The sequence below is a fragment of the Amia ocellicauda genome, chromosome 3 (genome assembly GCF_036373705.1).
Source record: "Amia ocellicauda isolate fAmiCal2 chromosome 3, fAmiCal2.hap1, whole genome shotgun sequence".
NCBI lineage: Eukaryota > Metazoa > Chordata > Actinopteri > Amiiformes > Amiidae > Amia > Amia ocellicauda.
Genome location: NC_089852.1, coordinates 15,899,106 through 15,921,206, shown reverse-complemented (window position 1 = coordinate 15,921,206; position 22,101 = coordinate 15,899,106). Strand labels below are relative to the sequence as shown.

General features: G+C 39.3%; 1 protein-coding gene across 4 annotated transcripts; it reads left to right on the top strand.

Moving 5' to 3' along the window:
* The first annotated feature begins 2,499 nt into the window (after nt 1-2,499).
* Nucleotides 2,500-21,490, top strand: LOC136738793 (protein SSUH2 homolog). Of its 4 annotated transcripts, none has more exons than XM_066698312.1 (13): nt 2,500-2,632; nt 3,487-3,548; nt 10,465-10,569; nt 12,131-12,203; nt 13,155-13,284; nt 14,002-14,062; nt 15,179-15,300; nt 15,749-15,811; nt 16,736-16,815; nt 19,139-19,231; nt 19,555-19,660; nt 19,752-19,859; nt 20,131-20,526. In XM_066698312.1, exons 1-13 carry the CDS (start codon nt 2,601-2,603, stop codon nt 20,155-20,157), a joined length of 1,062 nt encoding a protein of 353 aa, XP_066554409.1. In that variant the 5' UTR covers nt 2,500-2,600; the 3' UTR covers nt 20,158-20,526. The 4 variants fall into 4 exon arrangements, with proteins under 4 accessions (XP_066554409.1, XP_066554406.1, XP_066554408.1 ...); XM_066698309.1 differs by lacking the exon at nt 20,131-20,526 and adding an exon at nt 20,586-21,490 and having other exon boundaries at nt 2,508-2,632; XM_066698311.1 differs by lacking the exon at nt 20,131-20,526 and adding an exon at nt 20,586-21,490 and having other exon boundaries at nt 2,624-2,632; nt 3,487-3,568.
* The last annotated feature ends 611 nt before the right edge of the window (nt 21,491-22,101 follow it).

Here is a 22,101-nt window from a genome sequence, read left to right as displayed (position 1 = left end):
ATGACGCATCACATTGACCAGCAGGTCGGCCGCCACCACTATCTCTCTGATAGGGGGTGGGGCCTGTGATGCAGTGACTGGGTCCAGGGCCTCAGCCAGCTGGGCCAGGTAAAGGGCCAGCAGGCTTTCAGTGTTACGCAGGTGAGCTGCTTGGGCTCCAGCCTTGTAGGCCCTCCGGAGCAGGGTCTCCGTCACGCGACATTGCTTGTCAGGACAGGCCAAGTCACGTGACTCCGCGGACAGCGGGGTTAAGGAGACCAGCGCAGCGAAGGTGGAGTTCACTCGGCTGTAGGCACGTCAGGCAGGGGGGCACGGCTGCCATTGGGGGAGCAGCTGCCGTGGTAGGTGCAGTCGCAGCAGCCGGTGCAGCAGCAGACGCAGGTGGAGCAGCAAGCTGTCTGTGAAGCTGTGTGTCTGGACGAGGAGACGGGGAGAGGCAGAGGTCTAGCGCCACCGAACCCCTACCGTCACTCGCCGGAGTGGAAGATCACCGGAAGTCGCGGCTAAATCGCACCCACTGTCAGTGCCCAAACAGACGGGGCATAGGACCTCCCCACTCCAGGTGGGCAAGGTGCGTCGGCCACAAGCAGCACAGTGGCAGAGGTTAGAGGAGCTCATTGCCGAGCGCACACACGCGTGAACAGAGAAACGTGCAGCGGGGGCACCGGTCATTGTTTGCACCAGGGGCACACAACAACTGAAGTGCTGCCGCGACAAGTGGAGCACCTAGCGGGCTTGCCGCTGTAAGTGCGTCTCCACCCGGCAACGTTTATGTGCAGTCCTTGCTGTTGCCGGACTGAACACTGTGTATACCAAGAACCAGGTGCTGGATACAAGTGCCGCGTAGGCCCGTATGCTTAACCACAACGCATGTGCCGGGGTTTCCGGGGACACCGGGAGACGCGGGGTCCGGGGTCTGAGGGGGCCGAGGGTAGTAGACCACCAGCCATAGCGGGATCTAAAACCGAGGCCAGCACACACGGACAAGGAGGCTAAGCAGAGCTCGTTCTCAGCAAACCGAGAGAGCGAGATGTCCTACAGCTGCAGCCGCGGGCTGTAGTGGAGCACCTCACGCGGGCGAGGTCTCTTACAACACACTGAGACTCTTACTGCCGCTGCTAGCACTCCTGCTATGGAGGATAAGGTCCTGTGGACAAAAAACCAACACAACAAGCAGTCGGAATATATATAGCACTATATAAACACAACTATTATTTTAAAAGGCTCTTCTTGTGAACGAAACTGAAACCAAAAGCGCAGTCGGACATCCGGACAGGACAGAATTGTAAGCCAGCCAGCCAGCCGAAATACGCAGTTTGAATGTTTATTACAAACACAGACACAGAGAGCTTACGTTGTTGAGTCCAGTGAAATGGCAAAAGAGGACGAACCTGCACTGACGTCACATTTTATGGAATAGGAAGTGGAAGGGACCTGTTCTGATTGACGAGCGATTGATAGAGTGACGTTTCGATCAGGTTTCTACGGAAGTGCGCAGAAACCCCTCCCCCTTGGGCAGTGCTTCCGACTTGACTTGAAAGAATTATTTTGTAATCTGTCAAGGGAAACAGATTTTATACAAAGAATAAAGCCAATCCAAACAATTCCTACAACATAATTATATTACTTACTGTACATGGAGTGATGTAACACAATCAGAGAAGTGGAAAGGAGTCAAATAAACTAACAATATAATTAAAATATAGTACACAAATCCCTGCACAGTAATATAAATCCAATCCTCAATGTGATTACAGTCAAAGTTCACACTATACTATCAACCGTGTTCCACTTCCATGTCAATGTTAAGCTTTCAAGATCTCAAGGAGAACTGCGGCATGAATTATTATTAATGTAATGAGAAAGTATAACATTAATATGTAAATAACAAAGCTGCATTATTTTGTATTGGTTTTATTCCTCCACTTTTATTGTGTGTACTTATATTAGACAAATGCCTACCAAAAAGAGATTGGCGGTCGAATGGGAAATATGCCATAAGCCCATACCGGAGCACTGCTCCCTAGTAACTTGTTACTATGCACACCCTTTCTACACGTTTACTCTCTTGAAACTCAGCACAGGGTTAAAAAATGCTAAATTTGATTTTTTATTTTTTTTATTTTTTAACATGACATGGCCTTTTTAAAAACCTGAAATATAGACTATGTAATTTGAAAGAGCTTTCGGTATGTGACTGCTGAACCATATTTACTGTATCTGTCAAGTAAGACTACTTTGTTTGAGCAGTTTAGCTTGCCTACATTGGAAGCTTCTTCATCACAAAAGCCACTGAGAACAAATTGACAAGACTTTAAGATCTGCTTTGACACCACCTCATTTTGAACAGGAAAGTTTTTGAACATTTGGGAAAACAAAAATGGGGAAGTACATTAGTGTCACAAGGTTATAGGTGGGCGTGGACTGATTGTGCACTTCTGCTTGGACACCTAAGTCTGTTAATAATTTGTAATTGTCATATGACATTGTATGTAGGAGAAGTAAAAATAAAAACAAATGCTATTGCTGAAACACCTTGCTAAATTTATTTTGTAATTCGAAAGCCTGAAGAGGAAGCAAAGGAAAATCTGAAACTGCCTATGGCATTCACAGACAAGAAGCCACTGCTAAGGTGAGTTTAAATGTGTCCAGTCCTTTCATTTGAATCTTATTTGGTGTTAATTCACTTAGGCTGATTTCAATTTGTTGGTTGAGAATGGTTTGTGCTTTGTTTTGAATATGAATATATGGAAGAGATAGGCAGGTAAAGATAAGCACATAGATTAATATCATACAGTGCATGGACAAGTAACATGAACACAGTATGGAAGCCAATGCCCCATGACTGGTCCAAAAAGGTTTGGCGTCTGTAATCCTTTAAGGGAAATTTGTTTCTGAAACTTAAATGTGTGAAACAGTCTCTAAGAAGCACGTAGGTTTAAAAAAGCATTCTTGCCAAGTTGAGCCATAAATTCCCATGTAAAACTATATAACTGTGGGACAGCAGAACAACATCCTGATTAGACCATAGATATGAAGTGAATTGCATCATCTTGCTAAAGCCAGCTCTGTGTAGAGGCACACAGCTCTGTGTATTTCTAGTATAATCTAAATTGTAGCTATTATGGTCATGCCCTGTCTTGCATCCCACCAAAATGGTTCCCAATCAGTGCCTTATAGGTCACGGTTCATTTCAAGCAATGTGCATATTCTTGATCAAACATCCTTTTAAACACAAATGGGATTTTGAAATACAAAGGAATTCAATGGTCTACTTTACAGTTAACTGAAAATATAGTAATCTTGACTCCTACGCAGATCAGGTCTTAACAGGTTAAGGCATATAATTATGTTCTTGCCTAATTTCATTCTTTAAAAAAAAAGTACTTCTGCTTACATTTTGTTAATCAGAAAAGTAATATACCAAATCACAAAGTTTTACAGTATAAAATATCTAAGTCTGATCTTTCTGTTTCCCCCCCCCAGTGCTCCAACATCATCCTATGGGAGCATTTATCCAGGGTCATTGTCAGCTCCAGGAAGACAAGGTGTATTAGAATAGTTAAAGGTCTATTCTCCTTTCTCTGTCTTGCTACAAATGTGCCTCTGTCCTGTGGTTACATGTTTAGGTCCAAGCTTTCAAAAGTGTCCTGATGTATGATGGCTGTAGGCTATTGACATTCTTATAGCTAAGGGGATGAGTGGTAAAAAGCCCTAGTCTTGGAGGGCTGCAATCCTTTATGCATTGTAGGTCTGTTACATTTCCCACTTGCTTACCACCTAGAAATATTTATTTTCTCTTATTTATTTATGTGCTGGGGGAAATCCTCTGAATGGTCTGGCTCCTGTATAAAGCAAGGAAGCCAGCACACCATGCTTTTTTTTTTTTTTAACTGTGAGGCTTTGTTGAAAATTGTCCAATTGGGTCTGTAGGCGTGTAGCCATAATGGCGTACGTGTTGGGAATGGTGTACCTCCTTCTGCCTCTTAAGCATATGACCCACAGAGAGATAACATGACAGACTAGAGTAGAATAACATGTATTGGTTTATGGGTGTTTTGCCAGCTATAAAGAACCATTGCAAAATAGTGCAGCCAGTCCTTGAGATGAATTGATATTAGAGAATTTTCGGTTTGGTTTTCGGCATTAATAGAAGTGCCAAGTATAGCTAGTATACTCAAGGTCAAGGTCATTGAGAATGAGATACTGGTACTGGTACTTTAGGTATGTTATAGTAATATTTTGATGAATTACTTCAACAGGTTGATTCAAATCAAATCAGAACAAAACCAAGCCAATGTAGGTTATATCTATGTCATATTATTCTGGACATGAGTCACAGAATAAACACATACAACTTATGTTGTAAGTCGCCCTGGATAAGGGCGTCTGCCAAGAAATAAAAATAAAAATAATAATAATAAAACTGCAGGAAGACACATCTGGAAATCTTACAAAGACCATGTTCTTAAAGAATGCAATATAATATATGGGGTCTTTAAAATGTTACATGTATATGTGGACAAATAAAAAAACTCAAACAACTAAAAGTAAGACAGACAGGAGGGGATGGGACACAAATAACCTTAGCACACAAGACTGATGTATAATGTATATGTATAATATGCCATGTGGGATATGTAGGTAACAACATCAACATTTTTTGGAAAACTGTGAGCAGAGGGTGTTTTTGTTTGGAAGGGGGAGATGCGACACCCCGTTGCAACATTATATTTATATGAGGTTGTGTACCAAACTGCTCCCTTGCTCCATCATTACCATTGTTTGAGGGACAGATGCAAGACCCTGCTCACACTTATTAGGCCGGCCCTGGGCCGCCTCAAATTTAGTCCGGCTTTTTTTGCAATGTGCAATATATGATTAGATAAGTATATCAATAAAGCTTTTCAGTACCTATCGATAGCTTTCAGGGATTACAATTATTTATGTATGCATAGGCTACGTATGTATTTATATGTATTTGTTTACTAGAAGGCACCCTTACCTAGCGCCGTCCCAAAAAACGTTTTTCAAAGCCATACAAAATATTGTAAATGCATATGAGCTACAATAAAAAATACATTCAATTGATGAATTAGTAAAGCAGCTATAACATGATATACGTTAGAAAATACATTTCCATTATAGTATTCGTTGGAAAAACAGGGTCAGAGGTGTAACCTGATGTGTCGTCCGGCTGCAGTCTGTACCCTGTTCTCGGGAAAAACGAACGAGGCGGAGCTGGGCTACCCATATACTACCCATACTACCCATACTACCCATACTACATACCAGCACTTCAACATTACTGAAATGTCCGGCCGCCAGGGTTTCGGGAGACAGTGAAGTCTGTGGGGTGTTCTTGTAGCGCAGACTTCTGCAGTTCTGCGCAGTTCTGCGGAAATCTGCGTAACACGGACAATGGCACCTAGATGAGCGCAGGAGGCTGGTGGGGTGGTGGTCTCGGTTATGGGCGTATCCGTCTCATTCAGAGGAAGAGCCACGCAATTGTGCGGCCGAAGACAACAGTGGCGCCGAGTTTCATCCTGCCGGCAGCGCTCAACTCGTGAACAGCAATGTACAATAACCAGCAGATGCACGGTAAGATTTACAGTTAATCGTTTTAAATGGTCTGAAATGAAATCGTTATTCGTTTCCGCTTTCATTAGCCCATTTCATGTATTAGTTTGTTATTATTATTTACAAGAAAACAAACCTACGCCCATCCCAAAACTGACAAAAAAGTACAAATACATGTAATATAGTTGTTAGATAATGCGTGGTTTTGTGGTTTATTTAAACGTGTTATCGGTAATGAGTTTGTGGTGGACGCGGCTGCAGTTCAAACCTAGATAAGATGAATGTGTCCGTATCTTTTCCAAACTCGTACCCGTGCGGCTCTGGTTTATCGCAGTATCATCGGCGCAAAACCTGTTTTCAAACCTGCATTTTTGTTTTATCTGACCACATTGTTTCTGAATTATTTGGCTACTGCGAGCACTTCTGCGATCTTAGACCCAGATTTGCGTTTTTGTCTTGACAGTGAAGTTTTAACTATGTGTGCATGTCACCTCTATTGCTTAACACAGTATTTATTTTGAATAAGGGGAGTTGTGCATACATAGGTTATTCTTCTAATTTTCAATTCCCAGTTTCCATTTCCAACTGCCTGCTTGCACTAATGCACTAAGTATAACTTTATGAAGTTACAATTGATCTTGCCATACTCCATTGAGCCTGCACCATCTAGTGAAACTGTGGGATTAAACTATACATGAAACGCCGCTGGATGCTGTGTTTATTGGAATGTAAGATGGCGTTGTAGTAGACAGAACAGCAGGGTCTCTGATCCCACCCCCAGCTTCTGGCCATTCTAGCTTCTGGCAATACTATTTTTAATGGGGAGCAGCTGTCCAGATCTTGCAAGGAATAATTTTGCTCAATGTCTAGGGTAGGCTTCGTTGAGCCCCAATTCTGCACTTTGATTGTCCATAAACAATTTGTACATTTGTGCAGTGACGTTTGATGTGGAATCTCAGTGATGGCAGTAAAGGCAGTTTAAAATGAGTAGAAGAAGGCGAAGAACGTACTTGAATGAGACAGTTATTCTTTTTATGAAGGTAATGTAGACTGAAACAAAAATGATGAAGATCCAAGGTCATAAGAAGGGTGGAACTGGGACCAAAAAACAGTGACGGGTGTACTTCATCACATTTCCCTACATTTATATCTATAGCTATTCAGTTGGTAAATGTGTATAACCTCTCTTCCTAAACCGTTTGTAATGATGACAGTTCTACATATTAAATTATGATCCCAACCAATTGCATCAACCAACGGTGTGGTTCCAGCAAATGCATTGCACATTGCATACATTTTTATATTTTTTTCTTTTTTTCTTCAAGTTCCAGTGAAACTGTACAGCCCACTGAATGCTTTATACAAATACTTTTCATTCAGACGTCATTCAGGTGAACCATGGATAGAACAAAAGGGTGCCTAACCGCACCCTTACGTCCATGGATTTCTCTGCAACTTGACATTTATTGGGGAACAGCTGTGTCAACATCATGAAGTTAGTGCCATTGATGTCTAGGAAATCATAGCTGAACTTCCATAGGAATCCCTAAAGACTGTACAGGAGGAAACAAAATCAAAACCTACCAACTGTCAAACTCTAAACAAATACTTTCAAATATATACTATGTGAATAGGTTAATTTCTCTATCGTCTGTGTTTTTAATTTAACATAATCTCCAGCCTTAAGAATGTGTTCTTCAGAACAACACAATGGTATTTGAGCATGGTGTCTCAAATAAGAAACCAGTTAATTAAGTTGTAATGTGAATCGTTAAGACTCTGATGTCTCTGAAGATAGAAGAGTTTGTTGTCATGGCCAGGCAGGCTAATCCTTCCCAATTGTAATACCTCGCATTGCTGAAATGCTTATAAGCTTTTCAGTACCAGACTGTACATCCCTGTACTGCATTTAAACACTATCAAAGGCAGGGTGTTATTCTGATAAATATATTTTTTCAGTAGTGAGGATATGCATTCTTCATTTTTAGCCTACTTGTTATTCTTTCCTTTTCAGTTTATTCTTTGCAATTGTTAATTTTGAACATTTAACACGGGCATACCGCCACCAGTTGGGGCAAGGGGGCGACGGCTCCCTCACTCCATACAGAAGGCTTTATGCTCCCTGTCCACTCTTACACAAAAATCTGTGACTGCTCCATCTGTAGAAGTCTAATGAACAATGCATTACATCACATAATTAAGCTTTAGATTAATCATTTATTGTCAGTAATGAAAACTGCATTAATTAACTTTTGACCCCCCCTTCCAGGAAATGGCTTGATCATTTGGTCAGCAAATATTGTATTATATTTACAATCAGAGGAATCATACAAGCAAAATAAAAATGTTCTTGACAAGACTCTACCTACCTCATGAATAATAATTTCTTGTTTCTTTAAGATGACTTAATGGTTATTGTGGTCCAGTTAATATGTGTTTGATGGTTCTTTTTGCCCATCAGTGAAATTTGGTTAAAATATGACTGCAAGAAAAGAAAGTTAACATAGGACTGACAGACTTCAACACAATTTTTGTAAATATCTAAAACAATTACAACAGTTCCTATGGATTTTCTTTTGTGTGTATACTTTAATTTTCAATATCTCAATGTTAATACAATACATTTGTAAGAAAACGTGTATCATAAATCCGCAATAAATCTATAAATCCAACATTGCATATAGTTTCCTTTGTGAATGTAGAGAGAACTCGGAATACAAAGTGTTACAGGAATACATTATTACAGGCTGATTGGTCTGTTAGTGTCCCAAGCTAATACACTGTTGTGGTGCCTTGATGGAAAATTTAGATTAATGATTTGCCTTTTTACCGTATGTGGTGTCTAATGGTGACTATATCATTAATATATTTATGACTTGAACATTGATTGAGCAATAAGAACAGAGTATTTAAAAAACAAAACAAAAAAAAATTACAGCGTTGATTACTAAACTTTTAAAATACAGAATCTGAAGTATGCAAAGTTTAAAAATAAAATAAGAGAACATAACTTCCCAAAGCTTGGTCTTCGTTTCCACGTCCCATCGACTCTATTGGTCAGCTCTGTTTGCAGCATGAGCCGAATGGTCTCCTCAAAACTGCGAACACCCACCTGATAAGACAGCTTGAATAGAAAGATGTATCATTATTTTATTAAGACTTTCTAGTAGTGAAGACTTCTTAGGATCTTGGCCCAGGAGCTCAGTCAGCATTACTCTGTTCTGTTGTAAATCTTCTTTAATTTCCACAAAAAGGAAGATCGTTTTGAAAAAGGATATGATACTCAGTTTTCCTGTCAGTAACTTCACATGTTCCTTTAATATTTATCAACCTATATAGGAATACATTTAATGTATTACATTAACATAAATTGAAGAAAAAGTCATTTATGTCCTAATTCAATCCCCGGTAGACATATGTAGTACAAGGTAAATTGAGTTAATTTTGGCCTAGACTGGCTTGACTAAGGGAATGATGATCTGGCCATGAGGACGAGGCCATTGGAGCCCCACCTCTGGATGGCATGAGCCAAGGAGCTGCTGCAGAGGCAGTGTTGGGGGCGGAGGATGGATGCAAAGCGATGAATGTTGGGAATGTGTGCTTAGGCTGTAGTTGAGATGTAGATGTCCTCCTGCCAAACCAATTTAAAACTCTATTAAGAGAAACCTTGTTAATCATAACAAATATAGAATTTGTAAGTCTTTAATGATTATGTTAAATAGGACAATATTTTTAAAAATACACTTCTGTTAAAATAAATAGAAAAACAATACACTTTTTTGCATACCTTTTGCATGGATTCCACTTCTTGTCAATGAAGATGGCAACACACTCTTCCGTGATGTATCTGAACATGAAATCTTAGCGTAGTCAGTAAAAACAGTAGACAAATAATAAAATATTACTTAAGGGTCAGATTAAATAAAAACAGACGCACCTGCTAATTCCAAATGGCAAACCCTGCTGACCGTAGGATAAATGTGTGGGGAAAAAACAAGCAAGTACAAGTAAAGAAGCTGCCATCACTACCAGGTTTATTTGTGATCAGTGGGTAGGTAAACATTTTTATGTAATCATTTTGATTTAATCTTGTAATGGTGCCAAAAGGGTGCCAGGAAGTGCATAAACTAACAAAGAAAAAGAGATGGATGAAATTAATAAAAGACTTGAAAAAAATGTTGAAATGGTAAGAATATATAAAAGTGAAAAGAAACCTGAATTGTACCCTGTACCAGAGTGCTAATCTGGTAGTTGGAGTATAGAAACAGAAGTAAACACTGTTTAAAAAGTAATATTTTAACACTTGACTGAGTGAAACAGATGTAGAAGAAAGCATGAAGTCAATTGAAAATAGAAAATAATCCAGAAAAGACAATGGTTGAAACAATTAATAGTTGTATTGTTTTTCAGTCAAAATCATCAATACATCAAAATAACATTCACAATCATAAACAAAGTCAACAGCGAAATGTTTTTAGTAAACGCTGATAAAGACTAAACTACTATTGATGTAGGCATCTATGCGTGTACAACCATTAGATATTATAGTATTTAAGCAATGAAGATTGAGAAAGAAAGATTGAGAAATAGAGAAGGAAATGTGAGCCCACAATGATCTGCTTTCAGGACAGCGTTTGTTTAGTTATGAGACTCTTACACAGATTTTAGATTTATTTCAAATATGTGCATTACATCAACAAGTCTTAATTATAATGTAATAAAAGTCACTCTAACTTTTGCCCCCAATGTGTTATGGATGGGTTTATAATGTGTTGTGCAGTATGCCAAATTACACTGTATAATTCCCATACAACATCTGTATTTCAGTGATATTGTGTGTGAGTGGTCTCTTCGTGTTTTTAAACATGGCTGTCATTGTTTCAGGGATGCTTGTCCCACCCATGGTTTATGGCGAGGCCCCAAGTGCTCCCCCTCCCAGCATGTTTGATAACTTACCAGGATATGAAGGAACACAAACCGGAGGAGGAGGTAAGTTAAGCAGCGATAAGTGCCAGAGGTACTTGACAAAAAACAGAAGACGCTAATATCTGACTGGTGCCCCGTTTGCCACCGGGGTCTGGCATTCCGAGGCCTGGCACCTCATGGTTAATTGTGGTGCCCTTTGGTAAATCCTGGTCATAGCTGTCTGTGTTGAGTTGACCAAAGTGCAGGGCTTTAATATTTTTGCAGCTTGGGAACGCTGTCATGGGCAATGTTTGATCCACAGTCTCTATTGAAAGAACGCCTGAGGGTTCTTTCACACCCACGTAAAGGAAACTGTGCTCTCTGAACCACACAATGAGTAAACCAAAACAATAAGGCACATGAACATTTGGTTAATATGTGGTATAGTTTTATTCCATTTGGGGGAATTTTGAGTTCAATTTAGCTAAAACAGCAATTCAAAATACATTTTACAAATTCCAATTTACAATTTACACAAGTACAGTAAGCGACTTCCTACATCCTGGATGGTGAAAGCTAAGTGCTGTCAAGATGTAGGGTCACAGTCAAGGGCTACGGGAAAGGGAGCAAGGAGGAAAACAATCAAGAACACGAGGAACATAATAAAAACTGTGAAGCTCTATCTAGCAGGGATAGAGGACTAATATTACAAGTACTGTCGGAAAAGATGCGTCTTGAGTAAGTGCCGGAATGAGGTCAAGGCCTCTGCTGTTTTGACTTCGGTGGGCAGGTCGTTCCACCATTTAGGGGCCAGGGAAGAGAAGGAGCGGCTCTGGGGGAAGGAGAGTGGAGAGGAGGCAGAGTTAGTCTTCTGGCACTGGAGGAGCGCAGTGGTCTGGAGGGGATGTATGGGGAGACGAGGGACTGAAGGTAGCTTGGTGCAGTGAGGTCGAGACTGACAGCGGTAGGTGAGGGTCAAAGTCTTGAACTGAATGCGTGCCGTTATCAGGAGCCAGTGGAGGGAGGGGAGCAGTGGAGTAGCGTTTGCGAATCGTGGCAGAGAGAATACCAGACGAGCCGCAGAGTTCTGGATGAGCTGGAGCGGCGGGTAGTAGTTGCAGGCAGGCCGGCCAGGAAGGAGTTGCAGTAGTCCAGGTGGGAGAGGACCAGTGACTGGACGAGTAGCTGAGTCGAGTAGTCGGTGAGGAAGGGACGGATCCGGCGTATGTTGCTCAGGAAGATTCTACAGGTGCGTGTCAGCGTGGTGATGTGCTGGGTGTAGGAGAGCGCAGGATCAAGGGTGACTCCTAGATTTTTAGCGGAGGAAGAAGGAGAAAGTGTGGTGGATTCCAAGGGGATCGAGATGGGGAGGTCAGCACAAGGTGAGGAAGAGTGGGGGAAAAACAGGAGATCCGATTTGGAGAGGTTGAGCTTGAGGTGGTGCTTACTTTCCAGCATTCTCCAGAACGGCTACATGATTTCTCAGGGTTTGAGTAACTCATTTTCAAAGTGTGGAGTTAAACTACAGTACTACAGTCAACGTGTCTCCTGTTGATGTTGTAGCTCACAGATACAGATTTTACTTTACTGGTAATGCAAGAAAACAAGCCCTCATAATATTTGCTCTTTAATTTTATTTGAACAGGAAAATTTGTTCCTCCACCCTCTGGCTTACCATACCCCCCAGCTGAACCCCTACCACCTCAGACTGAGTGGGCGTAAGTTTGATTTTTTTTTTCCCTCTAAGTGTAGATGTCTTTCTGGGCCATTATTTTTGCAATGATATTTAATGAAGCTCATCACAAGAGACTCTTCAATTTAACCTTAAAGCCCATGTTATATTAACGCCATCTGAATTTGTATGGGTGTTTATATTTGTTGTGGGGGGGAAGGGAATGTAGGTCAAAGCTTTCAACTGCTAACCACATTTTTGAAAGGTATATTTTAAGTCTTTCTTCAAATTCTCAGTGAAAGTGTACTTTTTTAAATTGGGCTTTGGGTAATACTAGTTTGTAATTTTGCTTTGAAATGTCACTGTGAAGGAGAAAAGTGTTTTCTTCTAAAACTTGCATTGTTTGCCCAACTAACTAAATTGCTTGGAACCTTTCCTTCAACATTGACCATCTGGAAATCATTACAGTCACATGTTCTAATTGTTGGATTTCAAAATTAGAATAACCATGTCTTTAAAATCAGTACTCTCCTGTATTTTGCATTACAGACTGCTTTTACTTCCTTGTACCTAATCATAATCCTCATCACATGAGATGTAGACAAAACGATTTCTGCCTTTCAATATTACCATGTGCTAATCCTGTAGCTGTTGTGCATTTTGCCAATGTAGCTAGAAAGACAATTTGGATGTATGGGATGATTCCCTTTTTATAACACATTTTCCTGTACAAATACAGACCCTTAAAGTACAGAACTCAAGTATTTCTCCTCTATGGCTTGGAGCAGCTTTAGACTATTTAAACTGTATCCATTAGCCTTTCCCTTGTGTTTTACTTAATGTGGAATGCTAACAACATTTTGGATAGGCAGATTCAGTAAAGCCGATTTTGATATGTCAATAGAGTTTACATTGGCAACTGATGCATTGGATTGCAAGCTAATGTCTCAATGTCTTGGGTGGAAGTGATTCATTTCCGTTTCCTCTGGTTTCATAGGATCCCATCCATTACTGAAGAGGTGGCCCGCAAAGCATTTACTGATTATGTGAACAGTAAGTGCTGTTATAGCTCCAGTCCAGTGGAAGAGGCAACGTTCACCAGCCTTGAAGCACACAACACATACAGGGTCTGTACCACACCTTGTTGCTTTAACAAATTTTTACCCCAGGTGTTGATGCAATAGGTTTCACTGAGGTGGAAAATTACATGCAATGTAAGCCGATCTCTAGCCTTTTCTAATCAAAGCTTTGCAAGTGCTAGACAAGCATAGTATTCGAAGGAGATAAAGGAGGTAACAATTATGAAATACAAAGAATAAATTGTTTTTTGTCCTTGATGGCTTTCTTTTAATTTAAAAAAAAACAGAATCACTCAACTGGATCTTTCAAGGAAAGTCTAACATTTAATTTGAACAATCCTATGACCACAGCAATGAATGGCATATGCCTGGACTGTTGAATCTCCAAACATTAATCCAAAATGTCCTATAGCGAGTTTTCTCCAGAGCTCAGATGGGAGTTCAGAGTGTACATCTTAACACTTCTGTGTGCATCTCCCATTAAACTTTCAACGAAGCCTGGCGAAAATTGTAAACATTTGCACATTCTATAAACCTTTCAGTATTGGTTAACTCTACTTTTTGTTAAATGTGATTCACAACTATACATCTTAATGCAGCTTTTTCAACGGAGTAATATGTATTAAGGAACACTGTATAATTGTACTCAATATTATTTGAATATCTTTAGGATACTTTTAGTTTATGGCCCTCTGTTATGAATTACAATGCATAACTTGTTGTTTGGCGCATGACGAATGAGAAATGTCTTATCTTGTTCTATAGTATCGCCTGGAAACCTTCACTGAGTCCAGATCTACGGAATGGTCCAACGAACCTTTTGAAGGTAATCATTGAACACTAAAACTATAGGGCGTGGATATGGAGTTGAATGAAGATTTTGTGCAATGCCCAATTAATTTCTATTTAATTAGGAATTAAGTAAAGTAGATAATGGAATAATGAAGATAAGATCGTTTGCTATCAAAGGGGCAGAAGATTCTTGAAAATAATAAAACAAATTCAATATATTAGAGACTATGGATATTTATAGCTGGAAATTTAAGAAGCTGAGTCTTCACCAGCTTCAATGTATGCTCCCTAATTTCAGGCACTGTTTTTTTTGTTTTGTTTAATAAACATATGGCTTTATCCTTTACGTTGTCAGACTTATCAGGAAATTAATTCCACTTTGCCTCGTAAAGTTGTTTTGTCAGGGAGCAAACAGGTACAAGTTTGACTGGCACAGATTAATTTGACCTTTTTATTAGCTCTTTCTCACTGATTCTTTTTGTACTTAATTGGCAGTTCCCTCAATCCCCTCTCAGTTTGGATACCTCACTTGTCAATCTCAGCTGCAGTTACTGTACAATTTCTGGAGGGATTCAGGCAGCTAACATGTACCTCCCAAAATGGGCCTCCAATCCTCCTGCTTAGTTTTACACTGAGATTCACAGCGCACACATCAATGACACAGCACTGTAGGCTAGATCAGCGGTTCTCCACACTGCTCCTGGGGAGGTATCGTCTTCCTGAGTTTTGTTCCAGTTAGGCTTGCCATTACGTCCCTGAAACCTTAATTGAATCAGAACTATTTCTTGAATTCCTTGAATACTTGAATTCCCCAACTACTTGGAAGGTAAAAAATAAATGAAGCGAATGAGTTCCACAAGGGTTTCAGGTTGTAATTGCTTTGACCAGGGCCGAGGGTCCGTGGGTTTGACTAATGCACATCTTGCCAACAGTACATGTTCATAGGTGCCCGGTAAGCAGTGGGAATCTCTTTTGAGACATGAGCAGTGCAATCCCAGGCCTGGAAACACTGTAAATTTGTACCACCCTATGGGAAATCCTGATTGCAGTTGGCTGTCTGAACCATAGGGCTTAGCCTGTGCCCTGAAATGCATGCATTAGTAGGTTGATCCTCTCTGGAGCTCATCTCATTCTTTCTCTTTTCTGTTAGGTCAGCCTGTAGATGCCTTCACCCAGGCGGCACCTGGTCCATGGAATGTTCCAGTTCAGACCCCAGAATTGTTTAAAGATGCCACTCAAGACATCAAGGTCCCCTGCACCTCTTCTGTCAAGGTAATGCAGACTCGATACTGGAGTCTTTGCCACGATGCCTGATCTTATACCACTGAATATTGATTCACCACAGCTCAGATGAATGAAATGCACCTTCTTTAGTAATGCTAAAGCCAAGCCATCCAGATCCCAAAATGTTGACTTAAGCTGCATAATATGTCATGAGCAGCTGTCAATGATCTGACCAGTTTTGTTTACACATAAATGAATAAAGAGTAAGGGCTACAGCTCTCTTCCAGTTATATCATTGCAAAAATACTAAAAGAGAGAATCTGCCAGTTTTGTTGTGCATCATTACATGTTTTTAGGAGAGTAACCTGGGGAAAAATGTCTTGCTACTCTTTGGTGCTCAAGATCTTATGGCATATTGCATCTAACTTACATTTTACTGATATATTATTGTGTATATTGTGTAAGTCTGCAACCCTAATTCTAATAATCTTTTCAGCCATGCCATACATGTAATACAACAGGAAAGGTTCCTTGCAAAGACTGCTCTGGAGCTGGTAATGTAAGAACCATTTCCTCACTATTAGGACTGTCATGCATAAGTTAGTGGTATTTGAATTCTGTTCAAAAACAAATGTTTTATAGTATCCTAAGCATCAGCTAAGTAAAGTGGAAGTCAATTTTCATTATTCTCTAGCATTGTGCCAGGGACTACAATCTCCTTTTGCAGAAATAACCTGAAAGTTCCCACACAATATAGTCACCTTTTCTATAAAGGATTACCCAAAGGGGTACATAAACAACATCTTTCCAGAGTGCCTGGCCACTATTTTGAGCCTTTGGCTGCAGCAATGTCTGATATGTCTGTTGACCTGCTTTGTTAAGTTGCCTGAACCAGGAATAAGCCTTAGCCTATGGTTACAAGAATGAAGAAAACCAAAACTAGAACATCTAAGATGGGCTGGAAAGTTATATACCTGTGTTCTACAACCCTAGTCCTGGAGAGCCCCTATCCAGCAGGTTTTGGAGGTCACCCTTCTATCACCAGTGTTTAAACACCTGAAATAATTTAATTTGAAACAATTATGCAGGTGGTTTGGAAAATTCAAACATGTAGAAAACATTGGAATAATTATCAGAATACCTTCAGATTTCAAGAATTCCCTTGGTTGATTTGCTTAATTGATTAATAACTCATATGTGTTCCCAGTATTTAGAACTTGGTGATTTAAGGTGACCTATAAGATTAAGTGCATTGGGACTCTCCAGGACCAAGGTTGGAGATCACTGTTATTGACTGTTTGTAAAGTGATGCAAGGCCAAGTCAACAAATGTAAGAAAAGGTTGAGATATCCTACCTAGTAGATTTCCAATCATTGGCATGGTTTGATCATAGATTGAATGTTTGCATGTTGAGTGATACTGTTCTTGTTGTTAAGTAATTTGTAAACTTTTAACTCTCTCCCCCCATTGCTGCTGAACATAGAAACCGTGTCAAAGTTGTGCCGGATCCGGAGCTCAGCTTGGAGAGACCTGCGCTGCCTGTTCTGGCAGGGGCTGCCAATCGTAAGGACTGATTTTACACTGCTCTTAACTTGATCGGCAAGGATGGGGGGCTCTCGAGTGGCTTCTGCTTTCCACTTGGAGTGCAGGAGATGCACTACCATAGGTTAAACGGGCTGGTTTCCAATGCAGCCTATGCCACTGCTGGCTTTTAACGGTAACACTAGTCGAACCACATTGGTACAAATATTGAGGTGTTCTGTTCAGTGTATCATATACCAGAGGTAGCGGGTGGATGGGAGCTTCCTCTAGGAAAATGCAGATTGCTAGCAAGTGATGCCTTTTGCAAGTTTAAGGTATTGACTACTCCTTCTGCATCAAACCCTCTGCTTGGTGTGATGAATAGCATATGGTTTTGATGTGTAGTGGAGATTGTATTTTTGGGCTTCTCAGCTGAAGCAGAGGTCAAAGAAGTTAACTGAATGATTTAAAGTACTATCTAAAGTACAAGTATAAGATCATATTGCTTTTGTGGCCAGAAATAAAATATCTAAACCCAGAATAATATACTATACAAAAAAAGACTCTGAATCTACAAATCAAATAATTCTTTAGAGCAATCTGTTAATTCACCATGCATATTATATAAGAAAAGCAACATTTGATCTGAATAATATTCAACCCCAAATTATTTTAATAGGTAAAGCAAAGTTAACAGTTTGAATCAACCTGCAATACAGTGTGTGCAGAATTATTAGGCAATTATTATTTTTCAAGATAATTTCAACAGATTCAATGCCGTCAGTGAAGCCAAAACTTTATTTTGCATCAAACTGAATGTTTAAGAAAGAAAAAGTGAGAAATAAAATAATTTCCTCAAATTTTAGTGTGCATAATTATTAGGCAACTAAATTAAATTATTATTTCTTGTGCAGTGATCACAACTCAATAGTTTGCATCAAGATTTTGCATCCTTCTGATTTTGCATTTTACATTTTGTTTCTTTTCAGCATCAGTTAGATCCTGTTTTCTGGCAATTTTACCTGTGTTGAAAAAGCAGCTAATAATTATGCACACCTGAATATGAGGGATTTATCCATTTAAGCCCCACCCTCTTTCATGAAGCAATTATATCACCTGAAAATGATTCACTCATTATTTAGGTTGACATGGTTTGGAGTTAGAAAACTGCTTGGTAATAATAATCAGAACAATTATGCGCACACTGTAGAGAGCCTTATACACTCTTTTTCGGGAATAAAAGTGGTTTATGAATATCTGATTATGATAAATGAGAAAACAGAAGATAGGAAAATAATAAGAACCTGAAAAATCATGTAACCGTGCACATCAGCATCACGATAGAAGATCCCTTGGTCAAAGATGAATGAGGCTCTTTTTATGAAAAAAGTCCTAATATTGTGCAATAAATTACTGGACAATTGTTACTTACATGTTTCCTACACTGTGTGTTTTGTGTGTCGGAAAAAAAACGATAAACGAGAAACTACAGACCTAACTTCCCTAGCTACAAGTTAAGAACCGCAAGAGTCTGATGGAGGAGAAGAGATTAAGAGAAGAGTGTAAAGATGTAAAAGAGCGATAGCAGCTTTTGGGTTGGGGGTTAGAAACAGCCTGCTTATTTAATCACTAAATTATCTGGATTAAGACAATGATTCTTTAATAACATTTTCCGAACTATAAAATTGGTCATGGCTATATCCGAGTCATATAAGCTCACTTCGATAGACTTTCCTCTTTCAACTGGGTATGGAATACATCTGGTGTATTGTTAATGCTACAGTAAATTATCTGGTATCTTCATTAAAATGTCTGGTATAGTATTATGATCGTTATTCCATTGGAGAATTAACATATTTGACCATTTTTAACGTAACACTGAAAAACAATGCATGTGTGGGCATCATTTCCCCTGCCCACTAGGTGGCAATATGGTTCCATGAATGGATGGGCTAATGGAGTTTTACATTCCAGTGGATCCTTTGCCAAATCTCAGTGCAGTGTTAATTACAGGGATCACTTTTCAGGTGGGAAAGTTGATCTCTAAAGTGCGGGAATGTTTACATAATGGGCCTGGGCATATCAAGAATGTGTATCCAGTTATCTTTCTCAAGAACTGCTAGGTTTTATCGCTTTATGAGTAGATCTGATCAACTTTAAAAGTGTAGAGTCCCAAAATAATGTCGCACATCATGACATGGACAGTTGGCAAGTATTTTGACTTTCTTTTTATGTTCCGTAACACATTCCTGCTTTTTTTCAGTAATGAGGGTATATTATCTTGAGTTCAAAATGTAGTCTTTAAAATAACTGTGCATTCTCTCCCCCTGGTGTCAGATTAATGGCTACTTCTCTTTCTCTGCAGCTGCTTCCACTGTTCTGGAAGTGGAACAGATAAATGTGACACTTGCAAAGGAAAAAAGCAGCTCCTGGTCTTCATTAAACTCACTGTGAAATGGTAAATCTTAACTGTTTGCTTATCTAATAATTGAAAGGCCTGTGTATGTACAGTGTTGGTGTTCACACATCCTTTTACACTTTACTATTGAACTTTCATCTTAACAAGCAGTTCACGACCTGTGCCAGACATGACAAGACCTTCTAACCATAATATTGTAGCAGCTTGCCTCAGCAATCTCTTTAAATCTTCCTTCTGTGCATAAAGGATTAAAATGTTCACTAGCTCTATAATAAACCGGAAACATACAAATTCAGTCTTTACACTTGAAAAAATCTTCCCCTATAATCTAACTAGTACCGCAACTCTTAAACCTATTCCAGGACAAACAATATTTCGGATTTTGTTGGAGCGCTGCAGAGTGGATTCCCTGTGGATAAAATCAGCAAAGTGTCGGGGAATAAGGTCTTTTCTGTCACGCAGTACATGGTAAAACAATACCTCTTCCTCACATTGAATTATTCTGATTTCAGCGTTTTGTTTCATGACGTTTGTCCCTAAACATGTCCATCTTGTGTAGGTGTATCCCGTGCAAGGTTTTCCTGACCCAGATATTTGCCAGGCGGCTCAGAGACTGGTGAATGAGCACCAAACGAAGTATGCAGCAACATCTCGTGTTCTGCAGCAGGTATGTAGCACATAATTTCGACTTTTTTACACATTTGGTCAAACATGAATTTTGGCGAGCTGTCCAAAACAACTCATATTTCAGTGGTCAGAAATATCTCTAGGGTTGGTATAGCAAGCTTAGGGCTTAGGGCTATATGTTGTAGAGCTCTTCTGTATTGTAGGAAAGTTCTCCCCCCTCCCCCCTGCATCTGAATGTTTCAAATGCTTTAAATGATGAGAAGCAGACTTTGACTTCTGACTGTCCTCAACAGGGTGTTTTTCCTTCTCAGATCCTAATATACGTGATCCTGTTCTGAGGTAACAGAAATATTTGAGAAACTGGATATGTCAAGGAAAGGTGTCTGTTGATTTTAAGACAATGAAAGTCTTGTATAATAATTATATTTTCTTAAAGTAAAACTCCTTTAAAATGAGTTGCATATTACCTGTTTTCCACCATGTACACAAATTTCCTATGAGATGCAATTTTCATACTGTTCTCCATCAGGCTTAAATTAAACAAATACTATCCACAGTCATCACATTTATAGTAACAGCAAAAAATCTAGGTTTGTATTGTTTGTACTTTATTGCCTCCCATTAGTTTTTGCCATTCCAATGTATTGTTCAATTGTTCTCTCCAATTTGAGTTATCATTATTTTTCTGTACAATTACATTCTCAGCCCCGTTTGTTACTCTTCATCTGAAATTGCTATTAATCTTTGTTTGCAATATATATTTCAGCGACAGACCATTGAATTGATCCCGATCACCAAAGTGAACTACACCTGGAAAGGAAATCCCTACGACTACTTTGTCTATGGTTCCGAGCACAAAGTGGAAACGGACAACTATCCAGCTACGTGTTGCTGCACCATCCTGTAGACTGGATCCAGCTACTTTGTTTCAGGCATACAGTGTAACCTGTGATGTTCTTGATTTTTTTTAAATCTTATAAATCTATAACCATTTGCCTTAATCTTGTACATTTTATAATCATCTCATGTTTGTGGTATATCTGGAAAAATGCTTGGTTCTAGGCAACTTTTGAGTTCGAGTAAGTCCAATGCCATGGTTTAAATGGGTCAAAGGCCCAAATTGTTTCTTGTGTATCAAGTTTACTGAAGGACACTAATTCCTTCTGTGAATAATTAAAAAGGAAAAAAAAGGAATGACCTTTTTAATAATGGTGCTGTTGCATAAATGTTTATATATATATATATATATATGTTTTCCCATCTAAAATTCTGTCACACTGTATGTAACGCATGACAGCTTTGCCTAATTCATAATCTGTTGTACCAAGGAAATGTGAAACTATATACCTCTATCATGTGAATTTACTGGTTTGAAACTTCAGATATACATCCTGTCTTCCCTTATTACCTTGTGCACAAAATACTGTTGCAGATTAACAACAATCAATAGATAGTCCTGTCTAGAGTTGTGTAGTAATTGTGTTTAACATCAGAGCAGTAGTGTAATGCAATGTAATCACTGGTTCTCTGTACATGCTGATTTTGTGTGAAAATATTGGTTAAAGCAAATTGCCAAAAAAGAGGAAGAAATACTGTTTTAAGTTTGAATTGGTGGGGGGTGGTGAATGAATTCTGATCTGTAACAAAGAATAAAATCGTTAAGTTCCTCTATCCTTGTGGGTTGTATTTCTGTATTGGTGTTTTTGCTGACTGCCAATCGAAACACTCATTTTCTAAAGATCCACAAACCTATGATTGAAAGCTCATCATTTAGAATAATCCCATTTTATGTTTTTCCTTCCCTCAACATTTCTTATCAGTAGAAGCTGTGTCTTCATTTAAGATTAAACCTCTCTTTTCTATCACAGGACTGTAAAAACTAAGAGGGAATGGATTTGAGCAAATTATCTACAGAATGCAAACAAGGGTGATACAGTTAACTGGTTAATTATTAAAAATTGTTTGGATGTTTAATTTTTGTGTTTTATAGGTAAGCAGTATAGACAGATGAGCACAGACATGAGGACCAGAAGGGACATTAAGATTTAAAACTGTATACAATAGAAGAAACCTTTCCTTAATGTTGTTTAAATGATTTACAATAGCTACTGTATGGGCCCCGGTTGTCACTGAAGTGGGTGAATTACTTTTGTACCCTATTATGGGTCAAGTCATCCTTACTCTTAAGAGCAGATCAGTTTTAGCTGATTTTGACTCCGGTGCATCCATTGCCTCCAGTCCTCTGAATTTCTTCAATGGTTATGATGTGGAATGGATGGGGA